At 45.5% G+C, this 22,500-nt stretch overlaps 1 protein-coding gene across 1 annotated transcript in view; it reads left to right on the top strand.

Annotated features, from left to right (window-relative positions):
• The window catches only part of zranb3 (zinc finger, RAN-binding domain containing 3), a gene marked incomplete at both ends in the record, with an annotated part of 87,764 nt that overhangs the window by 54,823 nt on the left and 10,441 nt on the right, over window positions 1-22,500 (top strand). Inside the window, 7 exons of the mRNA XM_080835415.1 lie at window positions 1,766-1,945; window positions 3,885-4,049; window positions 4,259-4,694; window positions 14,541-14,771; window positions 15,471-15,538; window positions 20,105-20,215; window positions 22,310-22,411. Coding sequence (XP_080691541.1) covers window positions 1,766-1,945; window positions 3,885-4,049; window positions 4,259-4,694; window positions 14,541-14,771; window positions 15,471-15,538; window positions 20,105-20,215; window positions 22,310-22,411 — 1,293 coding nt within the window. The remainder of the gene's footprint in view (window positions 1-1,765; window positions 1,946-3,884; window positions 4,050-4,258; window positions 4,695-14,540; window positions 14,772-15,470; window positions 15,539-20,104; window positions 20,216-22,309; window positions 22,412-22,500) is intronic.

Here is a 22,500-nt window from a genome sequence, read left to right as displayed (position 1 = left end):
CTCTCTCCCTCTCTCTTTAACCCTCACTCTCTTTCTCACCTGCTATCCTTCCCTCTCCTTCTCCCTCTGTCCCTTCCTCTTATCCCTCTCCCCCTACACATTGTACTTGTCAGTCTAGGTCTCCAGTCCCTGCGGTAAAAAACACACACTGATCGACATGTCCCACTCCTTCACCGTCACGCCCCAAGGCTACATTTTAAGCACTTTCCCAGCCAGGCAGCTCATAATCTCAGGCCCAAGGCATGCTGGGTAGCCTGCAAGGCCGGAGGCCATGTTGTTTAGTCTTCAGTTTGTGTTTTTTTCAGTGTTTACATTGTTCCAGTGTTTTGTTTAGATTTTACTGTTATTTTCATATCCTATCTTTGTCAAACTTTGTTGACTTAAAATCTTTACTTTTTTTTACCCAGTCGATGGTAGACGTTAAAAAAAGTTGGTAAATAATCCTCAAGGGGGCGCTACCGCAACTCCTGAACTTCTCTAGGCTCTAGGCCGTCGACCCAGCCCTTTCCCCTTCCATACATCTCTAGGCTGTAGGCCAGACCTGGGCAAAGTGCGGCCCCTTGGCTGTCCCTGACGGCCCGCGGAGGTAAATGGTAAATTAGGAATCAAGTGTTAAACGATAAAAATTGATATTACTATTCATTTGTATACTTAGGCCCAATCTCAATACTTCCCCTTACCCCTTATCTTACCCCTTACCCTTGAAATTGCGCGTTCATGTGAGAGCTAGTGGTGTCTCAATACCCAACTTGATCAAGATTAAGGGGTAAGGTTAAGGGGTGTATGGCCCTCGTTTTTGAGATGATCGGAGGGCTACCTTAACTCCAAGGGCTATCCCAGAGCACACCGCGAAACCAGCTCGGGAATTTTCAAAAAAACATGGCTGCTTGAAGCGAGGAATATTTTACATGAATAAAGCTATCTACACAACTTTTTATATGTTTATAATGACACGGTTTGATCTGAAATCTGCTACTCGAACGATGTATAGTATTTTAGGTCTTAACTGAAGCTTTCAAACGGTAGTTTTAGGATACATTTAGCGCGTATACCACCACTCCATTGGCTTATATGGTAGCTTGCCAGCTATCATGCTAAATACACTACATGTAAGTATTTTTGGCTTATAATTAATTTAAAAATGACGACAGTCTTGTTTCGTGCTCTACACAGTTGTATACATATATATTTGCAACCATGTTCTTCATTAGACTTTTTTTAAATCGCTAGTTTCATAGTTTCACGCATGACGTACCCGAAACCTAGTGGCGTCTCATTTCATAGGGGAAAGATCTCAGCCCTTGGCCCTTACACTTGCAAGTGCTAGGGTTAAGACTAAGACAAGATTAAGCAAAAGGGGCAAGGAGAAGAATCTAGATTCGGCCTATTGCATTGCAAGCTTGCTCTTGTGTGTGAGTGTGTGCTACGTGTATTGGTCGTCTGGCCACACCTTTAAACAAAAACATGCACATTTTTCATGCTGAATTGAGTTCAGCCTACTGGTCCGGCCCTCAACAACAGTCCCACTCTCTCATGTGGCCCCTTGGGGAAATTAATTGCCCACCCCTGCTCTAGGCTGTCGCCCTAGTCCATTCCCCCTACCATACAACAGAGAGGGTAGGCCACCAGATAATGCTGAGATTATCCAAAAACACTGTCTATACAAACAATCCTTATTTTCTTTTTTTTTGTGTCGGCCTTTCTCATTCCATTTCACGTGTGTGTGTGTGTGTCTGCGTGTGTGTGCGCGCGTGTGTGTGTGCAGGGCCTGACGTTCACGGCGGCCACACACGTGGTGTTTGCGGAACTCTACTGGAACCCTGGGCAGGTGAAGCAGGCAGAAGATCGCGCCCACCGCATCGGGCAGACCTGCTCCGTGCACGTGCACTACCTCATCGCCAAGGGCACCTTCGACACCGTCATGTGGGGCATGCTCAACAGGAAGGTGTGTGTGTGTGTGTGTGTGTGTGTGTGTGTGTGTGTGTGTGTGTGTGTGTGTGTGTGTGTGTGTGTGTGTGTGTGTGTGTGTGTGTGTGTGTGTGTGTGTGTGTGTGTGTGTGTGTGTGTGTGTGTGTGTGTGTGTGTGTGTGTGTGTGCGTGTGTGTGTTTGTGTGTGTCTCTGTGTGTGTGTTTGTGTGTGTGTTTGTGTGTGTGCGCGTGTGTGTGTGTGCGTGCGTGCGTGTGTGTGTGTGTGTGTGTGTGTGTGTGTGTGTGTGTGTGTGTGCGCCTCTGCGTCAGGGCAGGCGGGCAGCCAAGGAGCACCAGCAGGGTTGGGCAGTGCCAGGGTCAGGACGGGCAGTGAATGAGGGCACCAGGAGAGAATGAATGTGTCTGTTAGGGGTGTGTTTGTGTGTGTGTGTGTGTGTGTGTGTGTGTGTGTGTGTGTGTGTGTGGTGTGTGTGTGTGTGTGTAGGGGCTGGATGTGTGTGTGACTGTCCGTTGTGGTTATTATTACTGCTGCTAGAAAAACTGGTGAAAAATGCAGAGTGGTAGAAATGAGAACATTAGGAGAGGACCATTTGTCAATTGGGCTTTATTATTATTATTATTGCCAGGATGAAAAAAAAAATGATAATTTAGTTTTCTATACAATGATTTATTATCAGCGAAATTATCAGTATTTAAATATTCTCTAAATGATAAATAATTACCAACCATGGGACGTTAGAGCTTCCTGTGAAAAGGAGTTAAACTAGACGTCCCACATGTGCATAATATGACCTTAAGAATGAACTCAAACTAGGAAATAAGAACACTATTGAAAATATCAGAAGTCAGAATAATATATATTATATTATGTAACCCTTTAAAGACTGACAAATACAGTGTTGTGTGTGTTTTTTGGACCTTTTGACAAAATCCTCCTAAAACCATACATTATGTTTTTTGTCTCATATTTGATACTCTGATATATTATGTTGAATAACTGGATGATATGGCTGTGAGTGGGGAATTGACCACGTGCAAAGCACCTGCCAAACAGAACGCAAAGGGCCTTGCCAAAAAAATGTATTGACATCATAACATTGTATTGGCTGTCAATCATGATGAAAGAGTAGACCAGTTAAGTTACAGCATGTCCAACATCGCTTGTGGGGGTTATGCATTAAGCCATTTGTGGTGCTTATACCACATTGTGCCTCATATACTGTAATTGTTAGACCCAGTGACAGGCTGGCATGAAATGGCTTGCATAATACTTAGTAAGGAGGCCATAATCATTTTTGACTCAAGGCTGAAGTTAAGTTTCTCCAGCTCTCCCCAGGTTGGAAAAACAGCATCTCAAAATGCATCCGATTGATGCTTTAAAATATGGAATATTTAAATTTAGCTTACGGGGGAGCATGCCCCCGGACCCCCCTAGAGGGGTAATATCCTCCTCACCTTTTTCACCCATTACCCGTTTTCATGCCTGACCTTTACATGCACACACACACAAACACACACACCTTTAATACATATATTTATATTTCTTTTCTCAAAATGGTCCCCAGTACCTTTTATACATTTTCACTTTCAAACTGTGTTCCCCTGTTTTTTGTTTTTTTTTGTCTTTTTGATCATTTATCTGCACCCTCTACAAAAGAGACTCTCAGTAGCACTCCAATCTAATTTTTTCGTGGTACCTAGTACCTGTAGGAGATGGATGGCACCAAGGACTAAAAGCCTGTTCATCTCTTAGGAAAACTGAGTCTTAAATGTCAAAAGTCAAAGTCAAGGTCAAAGTGTTTATTGTTGCATGCACCAAATTGCTTCAGCACAGCAAAATGCTTAAGACTTGGCCAGCATCATCATCTATGCAGTAGATGTCATACAACGTCACTCCATTGATCTGTATGATTATTGGTTATTGATGAATGCTTTCTGTTTTTCCCTGTTGCCAGGAGACGGTGACGTGCAGCACGCTGAACGGGAAGAAGGAGGTCCTGCAGGCGGAGCTGGGCGATAAGGAGAAGTGGGACTTCCTGAACTTTGCCCAGGCGTGGAGCCCCAACGACGCGCCGACCACGGGCCCCACAGACGACAAAGACGCCCTCTTCTTCTCTCACGTGAGTGGGTCTGAGGGGAAACCATGGAAACCAAACACGCTCGGGGAGGATGGTTCAGGGCAAATGGGACTCCTGTTTTCTTAGTTATACGTCAAAAACAACAAAACTAATGAAATAGACAGATGTTACGGTTATTCCTGGAAACTTTAATGTATTTGACTTATTTCTCATTTATGCAACGCTAACACAAACCCTCTTTTCTTTCACAGTTCGAGAAGGACAAGCAGCACGACATTCGTTCCTTCTTCTCTCCCCGCACGGAGAAGAAGCGGAAGAGACCTGGAGATAATGAGGAGGAGGAGGAGAAGGAGTTCACCTCCTCCTCTCCTCTCAAGCCCCCCCCAGATCGCCCCCCCACAGAGCTCTCCAGCCCCACCCCCACCCCCCTCTCAGTAGACCGTGACTTTGCCCCCGCGGTGAAGAGGCTGAGGCAGGCCAGCCCGGTGGCACAGGGCAGGGGTAAGAGAATGTCCTGGGTGGGTAGAAGCAGCCCCCTGGCCACCCCGATGGCCCCACGCAGGCTCTCAGAGGGGGGTGCGGGGCAGAGGGGGGGGCAGGAGTGGAGTTGCGGGGCGTGTACCTACTCCAACAGCCGTCTGCTGCCCTACTGCGAGATGTGTGATTCCCCACGGCCTGGACATGCCAGTGAGTAACACACACACACACACACACACACACACACACACACACACACACACACACACACACACACACACACACACACACACACACACACACACACACACACACACACACACACACACACACACACACACACACTCTCACTCACTCACTCACTCACTCACTCACTCACTCACTCACTCACTCACTCACTCACTCACTCACTCACTCACTCACTCACTCACTCACTCACTCACTCACTCACTCACTCACTCACTCACTCACTCACTCACTCACTCACTCACTCACTCACTCACTCACTCACTCACTCACTCACTCACTCACTCACTCACTCACTCACTCACTCACTCACTCACTCACTCACTCACTCACTCACATTTACACACACACACATTTACTCACACACACCCACACACACCAGCGTCGGAAATTAACGAGGGCAAAGGGCAAAACCCCCAAGAAATATTCTTTTGCCCCCAAAATTACTAGGAGAGGGGCAAAAAATGCCCCCATAATTTTCTGTAATAATAATTGAATGAACTTGTCAAAAACATCGTAGCCTGGTCCGGTTGCAATCAAATGTTTAGATTTTCGCCTTAACTGATTGTTGCGTGAAGAACCGAATGTTCTAACAAAACTATTTGGAGCACTTCTTAACCAGACCTGTGAATGCGAGAGTGAGGAGGAACGAGGATCAGCGAACACAGACCGTCACAGTCTCAGGTTCTAAAAGAGCAAATTCACACACCCAGTCACCGCCAAAAATGGAAGCTATATTAGCTTGGGGTGGAGTGTGACGGCCCTATGACGACGACTTTTTTTCCAAGGCATGTCGGGCTTGTGGAAAACGAGTTGCCCAAGGCGTTGTCAATCCAGCACAGGCAAATTCTTCTTCTGACTTCACCAAGGGTAGCGAAAACATACAGAAATACATGGCCTTTCGTCACAAGGTGCCAGGCAACAAGCAATCGCCTATGGTGAATGATAACTAGTAATAATAATTTTAGAAATTATTAAGTTCGGTTTTGCTAGTTCAATGTTAGTTAGCTAACGTTAGATAGCTCTGATAGTGCGTTAGCTACAAATGCATGCTTGCAAGCTAGCTAACTAGTCCCATCTGTATTTCCTGTAGGCCTACTATGGTAGGTAGGCTATAACATGATTAAAGTTGACACAAAAATCCATAAACATAATACATTATTATTATAAAAAAGAAAGAAAAAAATATTGTTTATAGTTGTTTAAAAGAATGTTAGAGTAACAACAAATATCCACAAAGAAATAAGAATAAATTGAATTTGATTGTTTTAATCATATGTTTTCTGTTTGGTTTTTGTTCAAAAAAATCTAAGAAAACATTTGGATTTGTAGGCTACTGCCTAATAGTCTTATCATTGCCATTTGATGACAATTGCTCATATACTGTAAGCCTAAATAAGTGTGTTTATTATTTTGAACAAAGGTTAAAGTAACACTATGCAACAATTTGACACTTTTTGGGATATGGTTTCATAGGCAACTAGTTTAGGTACCAACCTCAAATTAATTTTGATAGCAAATGGTCATGTGAAGGCCAGATAAACACCTTTGTCTTCCCCACTAGCCATCCTGAATATGCCCTATAGTTCTTTAGACGCATAACATTGCCAGCTAAACTGCCAAAAAAACACCCGTAAGTGTGTTGGCAAGCTTCTATCAATGTCAGCTGGGCTGTTGGTGGCGTTTGCAAAGCTTTTGCATGCCTTTTAGGTAGTTCGCTTACTAGTTTGGGAACAGAACTCCATATTGCTGCTTTAAATGTTATTTCACAAGTTTCTAAAAGTGCCCCCAATTTTTTGTTAAATGCCCCTGGATTTCAGTAAGTGGGGGCAAAAATTGCCCCAGAAAAATTATGTAAATTTCCCACCCTGACACACACACACACACACACACACACACACACACACACACACACACACACACACACACACACTCACAATCATACACAATGTATGCATGCTTACACACATCTGCATGCAATCAAACACACACCCACGCAAATATTCTCAAAGATGTATGTATGTGTGCACACACAGACACAACAAAGACACACACACATACAAGGTTTACACTCAAAACTCACTCCTACACACATACTCTGCATATGCATTCACATAGACACATCCCCCCCCCCCCACACCCACACACACACACACACACACACACACACACAGCAGGTGGAATCAGATGCACTGGAGCCTGCTGGGTGCGGCACAGAACACCTTCATGAGCACTGGGTCTCATTACCTGACGCCCCATAACAAACCTTTACAAAGTTACTGGAAAGGGTGTGTGTGTGTGAGAGAGAGCGGGTGTATGTGTGTGTGTGTGTGTGTGCGTGTGTGCGCGTGATGAAGGGTGAAATTAACAGTTCAAAAACAATGTGAAGGCAATAAATAGAAGGTGATAAAGAGTGCTGTTCTTCATGCTGCCTGCCAGCTCTGTTGAGTGTCAAGTGTGTAGGAAGTCCATGTAGCAAGAGTCTAAAATAGAACCATCTGGAATGCCTTATTACCACGGCAACAGCGCGGCAGCACACCTCTCTCTCTCTTTTTTTTTTCTCTTCTTGTATCTGTCATCATAGAACAGCGTGTATGCATGCTTGCCTGCTCCTCACTCCTGCTCGGAAAGTTGGACTAGGTTGCGGAACAACGCAGAAAAGTTGGACTAAGTTGGACTAAGTTGCGGAAAAAACACGGAAAGTTTGGGAGTTTGCGTGTTGTCACTGCTGGGCTGTGAGGATCGGGTTGAAAAAGCATGAAGAAAAAAAACAATAAACACAAACAGATAAACAGACAAATAAACAATGCAGCTTCACGCCCCCAAACATGGCGGACTTTGAGCAGAGATGAAAGACCAGACGGGAGACTGTGTGTGTGTGTGTGTGTGTGTGTGTGTGTGTGTGTGTGTGTGTGTCTCTGTGGTGGAATCAGCTGCGGGTCTTTAAAGGATTACCTGTTCTTCCAACCTGTGCTTCCATCCATCACAGCAGCTCTGGGGTAATACAGGCCCACCACAGTGTGTGTGTGTGTGTGTGTGTGTGTGTGTGTGATACACAGGCCCACCTTCCTGCTGTCTCACCCGACACAGGGACACACAGGCAGAGAGACAGACACACAGGCAGAGAAAGAGGGGCAGGCACTAAAACAGAGATACAGAGAGAGAGAGAGACATACAGAGGGAGAAAGAGAGACAGAAGGACAGAGAGAGGAGAGAGAGATTGCCTGCTGTTTAAAACAAGTGCGTGTGATAGACAGTTCGTGGACACAGACAGGAATGACAGAACTGAAGCATTGGTCAGAACGCGTTTAAAAACATGTGCGGTCAAGAGTGCAATTTGTTGTTTCTAAGTTGTGAGCGGTTACTGTTTCATACCAGTTAAAATAATCTTTCTTCTCATACTCATACAGCTGCAGTATACATGTCTTTAAAAAACTAAATTGTTGTAGTAGTTGTAGTAACAAAAAACAGTTTTTCCCTAGTATAATTTATCGTTATGTGTTTGCACTTTCTATCTGGACATGACCATAATAAACATGTAACTGGTTCATTATCATTACCTGTGAAACTGTTGATTTCTACATGGCAGATATATTAATATTGTCTTTAGACCATTGGTATTGACTGGTTTGAGTTATTTTATTGGTATAGGCAAGGGGCTGTTTTAAAACTGAGCAGCACTTCTCTGCATCAACAGCTCACGTCTCGTTTTTAATTTATTGGCCTACATGAAATAGCGAACAACAAATGAGTCGATGTGTGAAACACAAATGTATCATTGTGAATGATTTGGGATCTCCGGCTGGCCACCCTAAAATGCACCAGAATGCAGGAAATCACATCTACGAAATTAAAAATGTTTTGGGGGAGAACCCCCAGACCCCCCGCTCAAATAGCCCCACCAAAAAAAAAATTCACCAGCCGCCACTGGAGAGAGATAATAAAGGCAGGACAAATAGAGAGAAAGAGGCAAAAAGAGTTGAAGAAAGTAAGACACTTAAGATCAAATAGAAAAAGAAGAGAGAAATGCAAGAGATTGTGGAAAAGAAACAATACCTAGAGACAATGCTTTGCCACATCATTACTACATCATTATTATTACAGTGCATGAAATGCCCTGTATTGTTATTCCTAGGCATTTTCTTCTTCTTCTTCTTCTTCTTCTTCTTCTTCTTCTTCTTCTTCTTACCTTTTTCTGCGATTAATTCAGCCCAAACCGTTTAACGTAGAAACTTCATTCAAACGTTGTCGCGTACACTGCAAAAAATGCCCCTCTAGATTTAAGACAAATAATTACATATTTAAGCAGGATTTTGCTTAAAACAAGCTAATTTGGCTGCCAGTGCGTTAAGCAAATTTGGCTTGTTAAGATTTCTTAAAATAAGTAATATTTGCTTGAAATAGGTAAAAATAACCTTACCAAGAAAGCACTAGGTAAGTACAATTTAGCTAGAAACAAGACCAACTAGATTTTTCATCTCAATATAAGAGCAATAACACTAGGTTAGAAAAGCATTTTTTGCAGTGTAGGTCTTGTAAAGGACACTTTACTTTTTCACTTTTCTAAACTTTATACTTTTTAAGATAGTAAATAAAAACGAATCGAAATTTTCCCATTGACTTACATTGGGCCATTATGACATCATAATAGGGTCTTTAAACTGGCTTGCACCTGTGCTTCACTGACACCTGCGCCAAATCAAAGGAACCTCTTCTATGTCCCTCTCAATTTAACTGTAACTAGGAACATTAAGACACCTTCCATTCTCTTTTTTCTCTCTCCATCTCTCCATCTTTCTCTCTATCCCTCTCAGTCTACTTTCTCTCACACTCAATCTCTCTTCTTCACTCCATTTTGATCTCCTTTTTTCAATATTTTCACTCTCTTTTTCTCTTTCACTCTTGTTCACTCTTCTCTCCTTCTTCCACTCTTCTTTCCTTCTTCCACTCATCTTTCTTTCTTTCACTTTTCTTTCCTTTCTTCACTCTCCTTTCTTATTTCCTTCTATCACTCTTCTTTCCTTTCTTCTTTCCTTCTTCAACTATTATTTCCTTCTTTCACTCTTCTTTCTTTTCTTCTTCCACTCTTCTTTCCTTTCTTCACTCTTCTTTCTTTTCTTCTTTCCTTCTTTCACTCTTCTTTCCTTCATCCTCTCTTCTCTCCTTTCTTCACTCTTCTTTCCTTTCTTCTTTCCTTCTTCCACTCTTCTCTCCTTCTTTCCTTCTTTCACTCTTCTTTCTTTTCTTCTTCCTTTCCTAACTTTTGCATTTCATGCACTGGTATTTCCTTCAGGAAATGCACTTTCTAGTTCTTCTTACCTTTTTCTGCGATTAATTCAGCCCGAACCGTTTAACGTAGAAACTTCATTCAAACTTTGTCGCGTAGGTCTTGTAAAGGACACTTATGCTATGTATTTTTCACTTTTCTAAACTTTATACTTTTTAAGATATTAAATAAAAACGAATCTAAATTTTCCCATTGACTTACATTGGGCCATTAAGACATCATAATAGGGTCTTTAAACTGGCTTGCACCTGTGCTCCACTGACACCTGCGCCAAATCCAAGGAACCTTTTCTCTGTCCCTCTCAATTTAACTGTAACTAGGAACATTAAGACACCTTCCATTCTCTACTTTTTTCTCTCTCCATCTCTCCATCTTTCTCTCTATCCCTCTCAGTCTACTTTCTCTCACACTCAATCTCTCTTCTTCACTCCATTTTTATCTCCTTTTTTCAATATTTTCACTCTCTTTTTCTCTTTCACTCTTGTCCACTCTTCTTTTCTTCTTCCACTCTTCTTTCCTTCTTTCACTTTTCTTTCCTTTCTTCACTCTCCTTTCTTCTTTCCTTTCTTCTTTCCTTCTTCAACTATGATTTCCTTCTTTCACTCTTCTTTATTTTCTTCTTCCACTCTTCTTTCCTTTCCTCACTCTTCTTTCTTTTCTTCTTTCCTTCTTTCACTCTTCTTTCCTTCTTCCTCTCTTCTCTCCTTTCTTCACTCTTCTTTCCTTTCTTCTTTCCTTCTTTCACTCTTCTTTCTTTTCTTCTTCCTTTCCTAACTTTTGCATTTCATGCACTGGTATTTCCTTCAGGAAATGCATTTTCTAGTTCATTATAATCATTTACAGTCGTTATCCCAGCTCAGAAATCTTCTTGCTATTCTTTCCTCCCTCTCTCACCCAAGCTATCCCTCCCTCTCTCTCCCCATCTCTCCCTGTCTCTCTCTCTCTATATATATATATATGTGTCCCTCTCTCTCTCTTTCTCTCACTCTCTCTCCCCCTTTTTTCCCCCTTTTTCCCCATCTCTCCCTCTCTCTCTCTCCCTGTCTCTCTCCCTCCCCCTCTCTCTCTCCAATCAGCCAGGTTCCTTTGACACATGAGCACTGCACACACTTCATTTCCCTCTTGTCCCGTTAACCAAATCTGGCCCATTTCACGCTCGGCTGGACTGAATAATGTTTGGGATCTAATCAGAAAACAAGCGCAGTCCTCACTCTTTGAGTACACTGGCAGCGCAGTGGCGTGCGAGACGGAGGATTTAACACCCCATCACGCTCCTAATGGCAGGACAGCCTGAGCTGAACTGTAAGATGATGAAATAGAGTTATAGACCTCAGTCACAGACAGACAGGCGGGCGGGCGGGCGGGCAGGCGGACAGACGGGCAGGGGGGCGGGCGGGCGGGCGGGCGGGCAGGCAGGCAGGCAGGCAAGAAAAGGAAACCAATAGAGTGTGAAACCGAGAGAAGGAGGGTGAGAGAGAGAGAGAGAGAGGAGGGTGAGAGAGAGAGAGAGAAGGAGGGAGAGAGAGAGAGAAGGAGGGAGAGAGAGAGAAGGAGGGTGAGAGTGAAGGAGGGTCGGAGAGAGAGAGAGAGAGAGAGAGAGAGGGTGAGAGAGAAAGAGGGGATTCTGCACAAACAGGCAGGAGTCATGGGAAAATGCCACGCTCAGAATGCGTCATTAAAATGTCACCCCTTGCCACACACACACACACACACACACACACACTCTAAATGACATCCCTTGGCTTTTTTCCTGTTCATTTGTGATTTGAGCTGAATGTCAGCCCTCCTTAACTGTCCGAGTGAGAGAGGCGATGAGGCTCTAATGATGCTGAGGGAGCAGCGAGGGCAGGAACCCCTAGTGCCTCCGCGCCTCCTTACCTCCGTGTGTGTGTGTGATAGATCTGCTCCCCGCCTCAATAGGCCACGAGGAACTCACACACTTCACAATTAGGGTCTAAAAGGGTTGATTTTACTGTTGCTGCCGCTGTTTGTTTGTGTGTTTCTGTGTGTGTGTGTGTGTGTGTGTGTGTGTGTGTGTGTGTGTGTGTATCTGTCTGTCTGTCTGTGTGGGTCTGTGCGTGTCTGTGTGTGTCTGTATGTGTGAGTGCGTGTCTGTGTCTGTGAGTGTCTCTGTGCGTGCCTGTGGGTCTGTATGTTTTTTCATTTTTTTAAGTTGTAGTAGGGTGACATCTGTGCTTGTTAAGAGAGGTGGGGGGGGGGGTGAGGTGACATTTTATAAAAATCTATAGACTGACCTTTGAAGAGAGGCGTGGGGGGGGGACAATTCATTAGCCGAATTTCTGTACTGCAGTGTGAGTCATTGTGAGGGATAGATTTCACTGGAATGGTTTACAACAACTACACACACACACACACACACACACACACACACACGCACTATCCTCCAATATCAGTGACACAATCATCTCGAGTCTAGAAATGGCGGTGCCCTGGTTAGATTGTCTCCTCTCTAAATTACATTTTTATTGTGTCTTACTATTTCATATGCTGCTAAGACACACACACACACACTCACACACTCTTCACTCATATGTGTGGAAGGAATTAGTCATTTTTGGCGAACACCTGCTCCCATATTTTATTTTTTCTAATGAATTTGTTCATGACACCAGCTCACTGTGGCTTCAGTGCATCTCCAAGTCTTCATCTCCATACACACACACACACACACACGCACACACACACACACACACACACACACACACACACAGCCCACTGTGGCTTCTGTGTCTTCATCTCAATTCCTATTTTTTCCAGTCTTGTATTTTCTCGTCTCTGGCCCGCCTCTCAGTAATATATGAGCCTGATTTTGAGCGAGTGCAGTTTAATATAGGCTAATTTGTATGCATGGTATTTTTAGCGTTTGTGCTAAGCCGCTACGTCTTTGGCCAGTATGATCTACAAACCTACATTGAATATGTATTGACCTGAAGGCTTTTGAATATAAAGAGTGTATTACTCCTCGTGCATGTTTTAGAGGGGTCCTCGGAGGTGATAAGGCAAAAGTGTGTTTGATCAGAATCATTCAAATCAATATGAATTTCTAATCAATTTCAAATTAGTACAGTAAATAGTTATCAATCCTGTCTAGTTAGAAACGCTATATCAATTTAAAAGAGATTTCAAAGGTCACTTTGGATACAGTAGCTATGGCAACTCCGTGTTCTTCTTTTCTTTTTTTTCCTTCTGTTCCTTCCTACATCCTCTCCTCTTAATCTCACAGGGCTCAAACACGGCTCAAACACGGCTCACTCACACACGCGCGTGCGCGCACACACACGCACACGCACACGCACACACACAGCTCTCTCTGCTCAGACCTCTGTGTGAAAAAGGTTAGCAGTTCTCTGTCTGTTCCCCTCCCCCCCCACACACACAAACACACAAGTCTTACAACCACTGTTCTCTGTCTTCTCCCCTCCCCACACACACACACACACACACACACACACACACACACACACACACACACACACACAAGTCTTAGGCCAAGGCCAGACTAACCTGATATACACACTGACCGGAATGGATTCGGGTTTAGTCAATCGCGGCCAGACAAAGCTGTGCTGCGCTGTCCTGCGGCCACACACACCCATTGAAACTGGTGAATCTGCTGTAGTACATATGCCAGGCCTGTTGGTAGTGCTGTGAAGGGTGCTACCAGAAACGGAGAAGAAGCTCTTACGCGAGCCTCGAAGCCTGCATTCTATCAACGAATGTGACGAGATGAGGTTACTAAAATATTCTGCATGTCTACTCAGTTTTACAGTGCTTCCCAAGTACACGTTTGAAAAGAACGTCAAGCTTCAGACTTTCTGTTAGGGAACCTGTTATCTATCTGCAGAGCAAATGTCAGGCTCATACAAAAACATTAACGTGAATTAATTGATGCTAATACCTAGCGCGGTGTCTATAGGATTTCCCATATACGTTAGCTTTAAGCTAACGTATTTTCTACCACAGTAAAACATGCAATACTATGTGATTGTTTTTAGGAAACGAATGTTACGTGATAAGATTACTCAAATGTAGTCTGCATGTCTGCTCAGTTTAACAGTGCTACCCAAGCAAAGGTTTGAAAAGAACTTCAAGCTTCAGACTTTCTGTTAGGGAAACAGCTTTCTATCTGCCAAGCAAATGGCAGGCTCATGACAACACGTGGGATAATTACGTCATCAGATTCGCGGATTCAAACCCGATTTGCGGTCAGACAGGCTCTGATAGCAGTGCAGATTGCAACCTACCCACTCTGGACAGCGGATTCTAACCGCGACGGTAAGAGACGCTCCAAATGGCAGATTTGTCTGGCCGGGAGGCCAGTTTGTCATGGTTCCGTCACGGTTAGTATGAAAATCGGGTTAGTCTGGCCTTGCTCTTAGAAACACTGTTCTCTGTCTGTTACCCCCACACACACACACACACACACACACACACACACACACACACACACACACACACAAGTCTCAGAACCACTGTTCTCTGTCTATTCCCCTCCCCACCAGCGGTTGTTCCGAGCCCCCAGACCCCCTCTACTCCTCCACCCCCACAGCCAGCAGCCCAGACGGCCGACCCCAGCATTGAGCTCTCCGACTCGGGCTCGGAGCAGGAGGACAGCCCCCCTTATCGTCCAACATCACCCAGGGCCAAGGATGCAGGGCACAGAGGGGACCGGGAAGGATGTGCACCCCAGGAAACATTGCAAGAAGACTCGTCACCCCCGTGCAGCACAGAAGGTAATCCAACCCCTAAACCCAAACTTTCCTACACTGTAGTGGGTTTTTTTGTTTTGGGGGGGGGGGGGGGGGGCTAAAGTGGTGTTAATATAAGGGAACTACTGGTGTATGCTCAGACCCAGATAGTAGCTGACTCTGACCCTAATGTAGTCCTGGTGTGCCCCTGATGTAGTCCTGATGTAGTCCTGATATGGGCCTGATGTGGCCCTGACGTAGTCCTAGTGTAGTCCTGGTGTGGCCCTGATGTGGCCCTGACGTAGTCCTAGTGTAGTCCTGGTGTGGCCCTGATGTGGCCCTGACGTAGTCCTAGTGTAGTCCTGGTGTGCCCCTGATGTAGTCCTGATGTAGTCCTGGTGTGGTCCTGATGTGGCCCTGACGTAGTCCTGGTGTGCCCCTGATGTAGTCCTGATGTAGTCCTGGTGTGCCCCTGATGTAGTCCTGATGTAGTCCTGGTGTGGTCCTGATGTGGCCCTGACGTAGTCCTGGTGTGGCCCTGATGTGGCCCTGGTGTGGCCCTGCGTAGTCCTGGTGTAGTCCTGGTGTAGGCCTGATGTGGCCCTGGTGTGGCCCTGGTGTGGCCCTGATGTGGCCCTGATGTGGCCCTGACGTAGTCCTGGTGTAGGCCTGATGTGGCCCTGGTGTGGCCCTGATGTTTTCCTGATGTGGCCCTGGTGTGGCCCTGACGTAGTCCTGGTGTAGTCCTGGTGTGGCCTGATGTGGCCCTGGTGTGGCCCTGCTCTGGCCCAGTGTATCTTCTCCAGACCAGCGTCAGCGCCAGTGGCAGCTTCTCTCCGGGATAATAAATGGACAACTCTTATTCTGTTAATTCTGCTGGCAGGCAGCTGAGGTGGAGAGAGGGGTCACCCTGTCTTATCTTTTAAGAGGATATTACTCGGGTGAAGGGATTCTTCACTGCAGCCAAGTCCTGGATGAACTGGAGTCGCCCGCTCACATTCGCAGCATTGTCATGAAGTGATTAAACGCCACCCCAAAGAGAAGGAGAGAAAGCACATAGATCAATGGAGACTAAAGAAAAGTGGAGATATTACATGGCCGTGACTAACGAGTTGGTTGAAATGAAAGTGGGCGGCCTTTGATGGTGTGTCATAGCAGAACCTTTTTTTTTAAGAAAGAAAGAAAGAAATCTTCCTTCAAAATAACAGAGATACATACATACACACACACACACACACACACACACACACACACACACACACACAGAGGTAGAAGTGAATGGGGAAGCTGTTGGAATGAAAAGTGATTCATCTTCTCTGGTACTCATTAACTTCAGGGAATAAAGACGCCAACCACTATTTCTACCACCATCTTAAAAAAAGAAAAGAAAAAAAAACACACTTCTGACCTCATGGTCTTTCATATGCATCACAATGTCCCTCTAATTAATGTCTAGCTCGGAGAAATGGAAGACACTCGGAAATATATATATATACAGTGGGGAAAATAAGTATTTGAACCCCTTGCGATTTCACAAGTTTGGCCACTTGCAAAGAAATGTGTGATCTATAATTGTAATGGTAGGTGTATTTTAACAGTGAGAAACAGAATATCAACAAAAAAATCCAGAAAAATGCATTTTATAACATTTATGACTTTATTTTCATTTGATGCAAAAAATAAGTATTTGAACCCCCAAAAATGACTTAATACTTGGTGGAATAACCCTTATTGGCAAGCACAGACATCAGACGTTTCTTGTAGTTGGTCACCAGGTTTACAAACATCTCAGGAGGGATTTTGGTCCACTCCTCTTTCCAGATCCTCTCCAAATCTTTAAGGTTGTGTTTTCAATGGGAGGGAATGAGGGAATGAGGTTCAAGCCCAATATTCCACGTTACATGGCCCCATCCATAGTCCCCTTGATGCAGTGGAGTCGTCCTGTACCCTTGGCAGAGAAACAGCCCCAAAGCATATTGGTTCCACCTCCATGCTTGATGGTGGGTATGATGTACTCTTGGGGTCATAGTCAGCATTCCCCCCCCTGTCAAACACGGCAAGTCCAGTTGATGCCAAAGAGCTTGATTTTGGTATCATCTGACCAAATTCTGTCTCCCAATCCTCCCTAGAATCATTCAAGTGTGCAATGGTAAACTTCAGATGGCCCTGTACATGCGCTTCCTTGAGCAGGGGGACCTTGCGAGTGCTGCAGTACTTCAAAAAATTACGGCGTGGTGTGATGCCAATGGTTTTCTTGGTGACTCTGGTCCCAGCTGCCTTGAGATCATTCACAAGCTCCCCCTGTGTAGTTCTGGGGTTATTCTGCACCTTTCGAATGATCACTGATTCCGCACGAGGGGATATCTTGCATGGAGCCCCAGACCTAGAGCGGGTGACAGTTGTTTGGTGTTGCTTCCATTTATGAATAATCGCACCAATAGTTATCTGCTTCTTACCAAGCTGCTTGCCGGTGGTTTTGTAGCCCATTCCAGCCTTGTGCAGGTCTACAATCTTATCTCTGACGTCCTTGGACAGCTCTTTGGTCTTGCCCATGGTGGTGAGGTTGAGGGTGTGAAGTATGATTCTTTGGACAGGTTTCTTTTATACAGGTCACCAGTTGAGATCAGGTATACCTTGTTAGACCTAATGAGGACTAATCTGTGTGCTTTTTGGGCACATAACTGGCCATTGGGAGCCAGAATTCTTGCTGTTTGCTTAGGGGTTCAAATACTTATTTTTTGTATCAAATGCAAATAAAGTCATAAATCTTATAAAATGCAGTTTTCTGGATTGTTTTGTTGATATTCTGTTTCTCACTGTTAAAATACACCTACCATTAAAATTCTAGATCACACATTTCTCTGGAAGTGGCCAAACTTGCGAAGTCGGCAGGGGTTCAAATACTTATTTTCCCCACTGTATATAGTAGGCTATGTACAGGATTTTACACAATGCTTCTCTAATTAAGGCATATGACAAAGAGGCTCGCCCTGGAACACGGTTAACGGTGGTCTAATGCAGTCACACACACACACACGCACACACACACACACACACACACGCACACGCACTCGAAAACGCACATGCACACGCACACGCACACACACACACACACACACACACACACAGTGAATGGTGGACTAATGCAGTCACATGACTCCCGTGACGCATCGCCGCAGACACTATTCTGGGCACCCCATCGCTCAGTCTCGTGTGGAGGGGTCAGGGAAGTTAATGCCGACCGCAGACGTTCCACCAATGAGAAGGACCCGTGGGGTTCAGGAGGGCGCTTAATGATTGCTTGTTGCCCATCGAGGTGAGATCTCCAGCCATCTTCCATTTTTAGCCCCTGATGGCTAGATTACTCTTCCTCTTCCTCTCCTCAGACAGAGGTTAGTCTTACTCTTCCTCTCCTCAGACAGAGGTTAGTCTTACTCTTCCTCTCCTTAGACAGAGGTTACTCTTCCTCTTCCCCTCCTCAGACAGAGGTTTCTCTTCCCCTCCTCAGACAGAGGTTTCTCTTCCCCATCTCAGACAGAGGTTTCTCTTCCCCTCCTCAGACAGAGTTTTCTCTTCCCCTCCTCAGACAGAGGTTACTCTTCCTCTCCTCAGACAGAGGTTACTCTTACTCTTCCTCTCCTCAGACAGAGGTTACTCTTCCTCTCCACAGACAGAGGTTACTCTTCCTCTCCTCAGACAGAGGTTACTCTTCCTCTCCTCAGACAGAGGTTACTCTTCCTCTTCCTCTCCTCAGACAGAGGTTACTCTTCCTCTCCTCAGACAGAGGTTACTCTTCCTCTCCTCAGACAGAGGTTACTCTTCCTCTCCTCAGACAGAGGTTACTCTTCCTCTCCTCAGACAGAGGTTACTCTTCCTCTCCTCAGACAGAGGTTATTCTTCCTCTTCCTCTCCTCAGACAGAGGTTACTCTTCCTCTCCTCAGACAGAGGTTACTCTTCCTCTCCTCAGACAGAGGTTACTCTTCCTCTCCTCAGACAGAGGTTATTCTTCCTCTTCCTCTCCTCAGACAGAGGTTACTCTTCCTCTCCTCAGACAGAGGTTACTCTTCCTCTCCTCAGATAGAGGTTACTCTTCCTCTCCTCAGACAGAGGTTATTCTTCCTCTTCCTCTCCTCAGACAGAGGTGGGCTGCACCAACACACTACATGCCCTCATGTCACAAGTCTGCCAGGAAACTTCCCTGATAGAGAGACGGATAGATAGATAGATATAGAACAGATTGATGGATAAATGGATAGATGGATAGATATATAGATACATATGCAGAGATAGATAGATAGATAGATAGATAGATAGATAGATAGATAGAGGACGGATAGATGGAAGCATGATATCTATAAATGTTGTTGATGCTTTTTCAGTGTTGTGACTGACGTCTCAGCAGCATAAAATAGCAGACATGCTTTTAATTATTTGTTTTTTTGGCCACTGTCTGTGTCTCTTTGGCTGCCTGTCTGTGTCTTTGGCTGCCTGTCTGTCTCACTGTACAGTACTGTATGTGGCATACTGTCTGTGTCTCACTGCCTGTGTCTCACTGCCTGTGTCTCACTGCCTGTTCACTGAGGCCGAGGCACTGTGTGTGTTCACCACTGAGGCCAAGGCACTGTGTGTGTTCACCACTGAGGCCAAGGCACTGTGTGTGTTCACCACTGAGGCCAAGGCACTGTGTGTGTTCACCACTGAGGCCAAGGCACTGTGTGTGTTCACCACTGAGGCCAAGGCACTGTGTGTGTTCACTGAGGCCGAGGCACTGTGTGTGTTCACTGAGGCCGAGGCACTGTGTGTGTTCACTGAGGCCGAGGCACTGTGTGTGTTCACTGAGGCCGAGGCACTGTGTGTGTTCACCACTGAGGCCGAGGCACTGTGTGTGTTCACTGAGGCCGAGGCACTGTGTGTGTTCACTGAGGCCGAGGCACTGTGTGTGTTCACCACTGAGGCCAAGGCACTGTGTGTGTTCACCACTGAGGCCGAGGCACTGTGTGTGTTCACCACTGAGGCCGAGGCACTGTGTGTGTTCACCACTGAGGCCGAGGCACTGTGTGTGTTCACTGAGGCCGAGGCACTGTGTGTGTTCACCACTGAGGCCGAGGCACTGTGTGTGTTCACTGAGGCCGAGGCACTGTGTGTGTCCACTGAGGCGTAGGCACTGTCTGTGTTGACGGCTCCACCCAGAGCTTTTTCTCATTTTCAATGCCTGACCTTTTCCTGTTGCTGTTGCAGTGATTATGATGCTTCATTACAGCCCGTAATGATCCTCTCCTCTCCTCTCCCCTCCCCTCTTCATCCTCCTCTTGTCACCCTTCACACCCCCCCCCCGCCTCTCCCTCCAACTCTCTTCTCCTCTCCAGGGCAACAGGAGTGTGTGCTGGAGGAGTGTGTGGGCGATTGCGCCGACGGAGCTCTGCCCCTGTTTGAGAGCCTTAGGTTCAGCGCCAGCCGAAACACAGACAGAATCTACCTCTACGACAAGGTGCACAGACACACACACACAGTTATATGCACATATATACAAACATACAAACACACACGCACACACACACCTATGAAGAACACACCTATGAAGCAGTCTTCACACACACATACACAAGCACACGCACACACACTCACATATATATGCACACACACACACACACACACACACTCACACACACACACCTAAAGCCACCACACACTATGAAGCAGTCATTACACACACACACACACACACACACACACACACACACACACACCTATGAAGCAGTCTTCACACACATACACATGCACATGCACACGCACGCACACGCACGCACACACACACACACACACACACACACACAAACACAAACACACACACACCTATGAAGCAGTCTTTATTATGTCCAGCAGTGACATTTTGAATACCCAGGATGCCCAGTTTCCTTCATGCTGGTCTGTTAGTATAACTGGGGAATGGGAATTGTTCTGTTGACGTGTATTTTCATACCTTATCCTCGTTCAAGTAAAAAATGTAATTTCAAAACCGCAGTGTGATTTCTGTAGCCCATTACTGCCCAAAGGCTCTCAGTTTAAACGCCCACAGAAGATCATCACCCAGTGTTACTGACTCTTCCTCCTGCACCCTCTCCTCCTCTTCTCTCTGTCTTTCTTTATATCCTTTCTTCCTCTTGTTTTTTTCATTCTCTCCTTAATTTTTTTCTTCCGCCCACTGTTTTTTTATTGTTTTTTATCTATACTTATTTCCCTCTTTGGTTCGTTCATTTTGTTCTTTTTGCTCTCTCTCTCGCTCTCTCTCTCTTTGCCTCCCGCAGATCAGGCCTTCTCAGATCAGGTTAGCCACTGTGCTGCGTATGTGTAGGAAGCTGCTAATTGACTGTGATTGAGAAATATTATCAGCGTACAGTTTTTTAATAAGCCTTTTTCTCCGGGCGCTTTGAACCGCAGATGAGGAATGACAGGCCTGTTGAGAACGAGAGAGAAGGCGAAAGGTGGAGAGGGAGGGAGAGAGAGAAGGAGAAAGGGAGGGAAAGAGAGAAGGGGTAAAGGAGAAACGGAGGGAAAGAGAAAAGGAGAAAGGGAGGGAAAGAGAGAAGGAGAAAGGGAAGGAAAGATAAAGGAGAAAGGGAGGGAAAGACAAAAAGATGGAGATATAAGGCTTAAACCAGCCTGGGGATACAGGGGGGGCAGAGTGCACCATGGGAGAATGATTATAGTGCACATATTTAGGGGAATGAGCATCTACCTCCATCTTACAGGTGAATCACGTTAGCAGCGCTAAGAGCTATGAGACTTTGTGTGTGTGTGTGTGTGTGTGTGTCAGCTTATGTTAATCTAGAGGCACTGCTGAAACTTCAGAGGGGATTTGCAATGTGATTTGTGTTTTTGCCTTTTTTTTTGTACTGAATGTCACTGAAGCTGAGAATTACACATGTTAAGCCGAGTTTGCATCTGAACGTGTGTCGTAAAGAACACACACACACACACACATACATTGTTCTATCATTTTGGTGGATTCATATCATTCCTCAGTTTTAATCTCTGCCCCCCACCCCCCAGTTACGCAAGTGTGTGTGTGCGTGTGTGTGTGTGTGTTGAGAGGCGGGTAAACAATGAATCAATAATAGGATGGTTAGCGGCCAATTCGTTGCACTCTCACTGAAGGGCCGTGTGTGTGTGTGTGTGTGTGTGTGTGTGTGTGTGTGTGTTTTGTGCAGCACAACGCCCACACACAGACCTCTTACTCACAATCTCTCTCTCCCTCTTCTCTCTCTCCCTCTCTGTCTTTCCTTCTTCCTCTATCTCCCCTTCTCTCTCTCTTTCTTTCTCTCACTCATCTCTCTTTCCTCTTCCTCTCTCCCTCTTCTCTCTTACTCCCTCTCTGTCTTTCCTTCTTCCTCTATCTCCCCTTCTCTCTCCCTTTTCTCTCTCTCTCCCATTTATCTCTCTCTCTCCTCTCCCTCTCTCCTTCTCCTTCTTCCTCTATCTCCCCTTCTCTCTCTATCTCTCTCCTCTCCCTCTCTCCTTCTTCCTCTATCTCCCCTTCTCTCTCTATCTCTCTCTCTCCCTCTCTCTCTCTCTCCCATGGCAGGACGGTGCTCCTCTTCACTGTAACTTCATTCCTCTGGACATCAAGCTGGACAACTGGGAGGATCTGCCCCCACAGTTCAGCCACAGGGAGAACAGGAAACTGGTGAATACACACACACACACACACACACACACACTCACTCACTCTCTTACATTTACACACACACACACACACACACTCTCTCTCTCTTA

Source organism: Sprattus sprattus (genome assembly GCF_963457725.1).
Source record: "Sprattus sprattus genome assembly, chromosome: 3".
NCBI classification, from domain to species: Eukaryota; Metazoa; Chordata; class Actinopteri; order Clupeiformes; family Clupeidae; genus Sprattus; species Sprattus sprattus.
The sequence above is the reverse complement of the archived record's forward strand: the minus strand, read 5'-3'. Positions and strand labels throughout refer to the sequence as shown.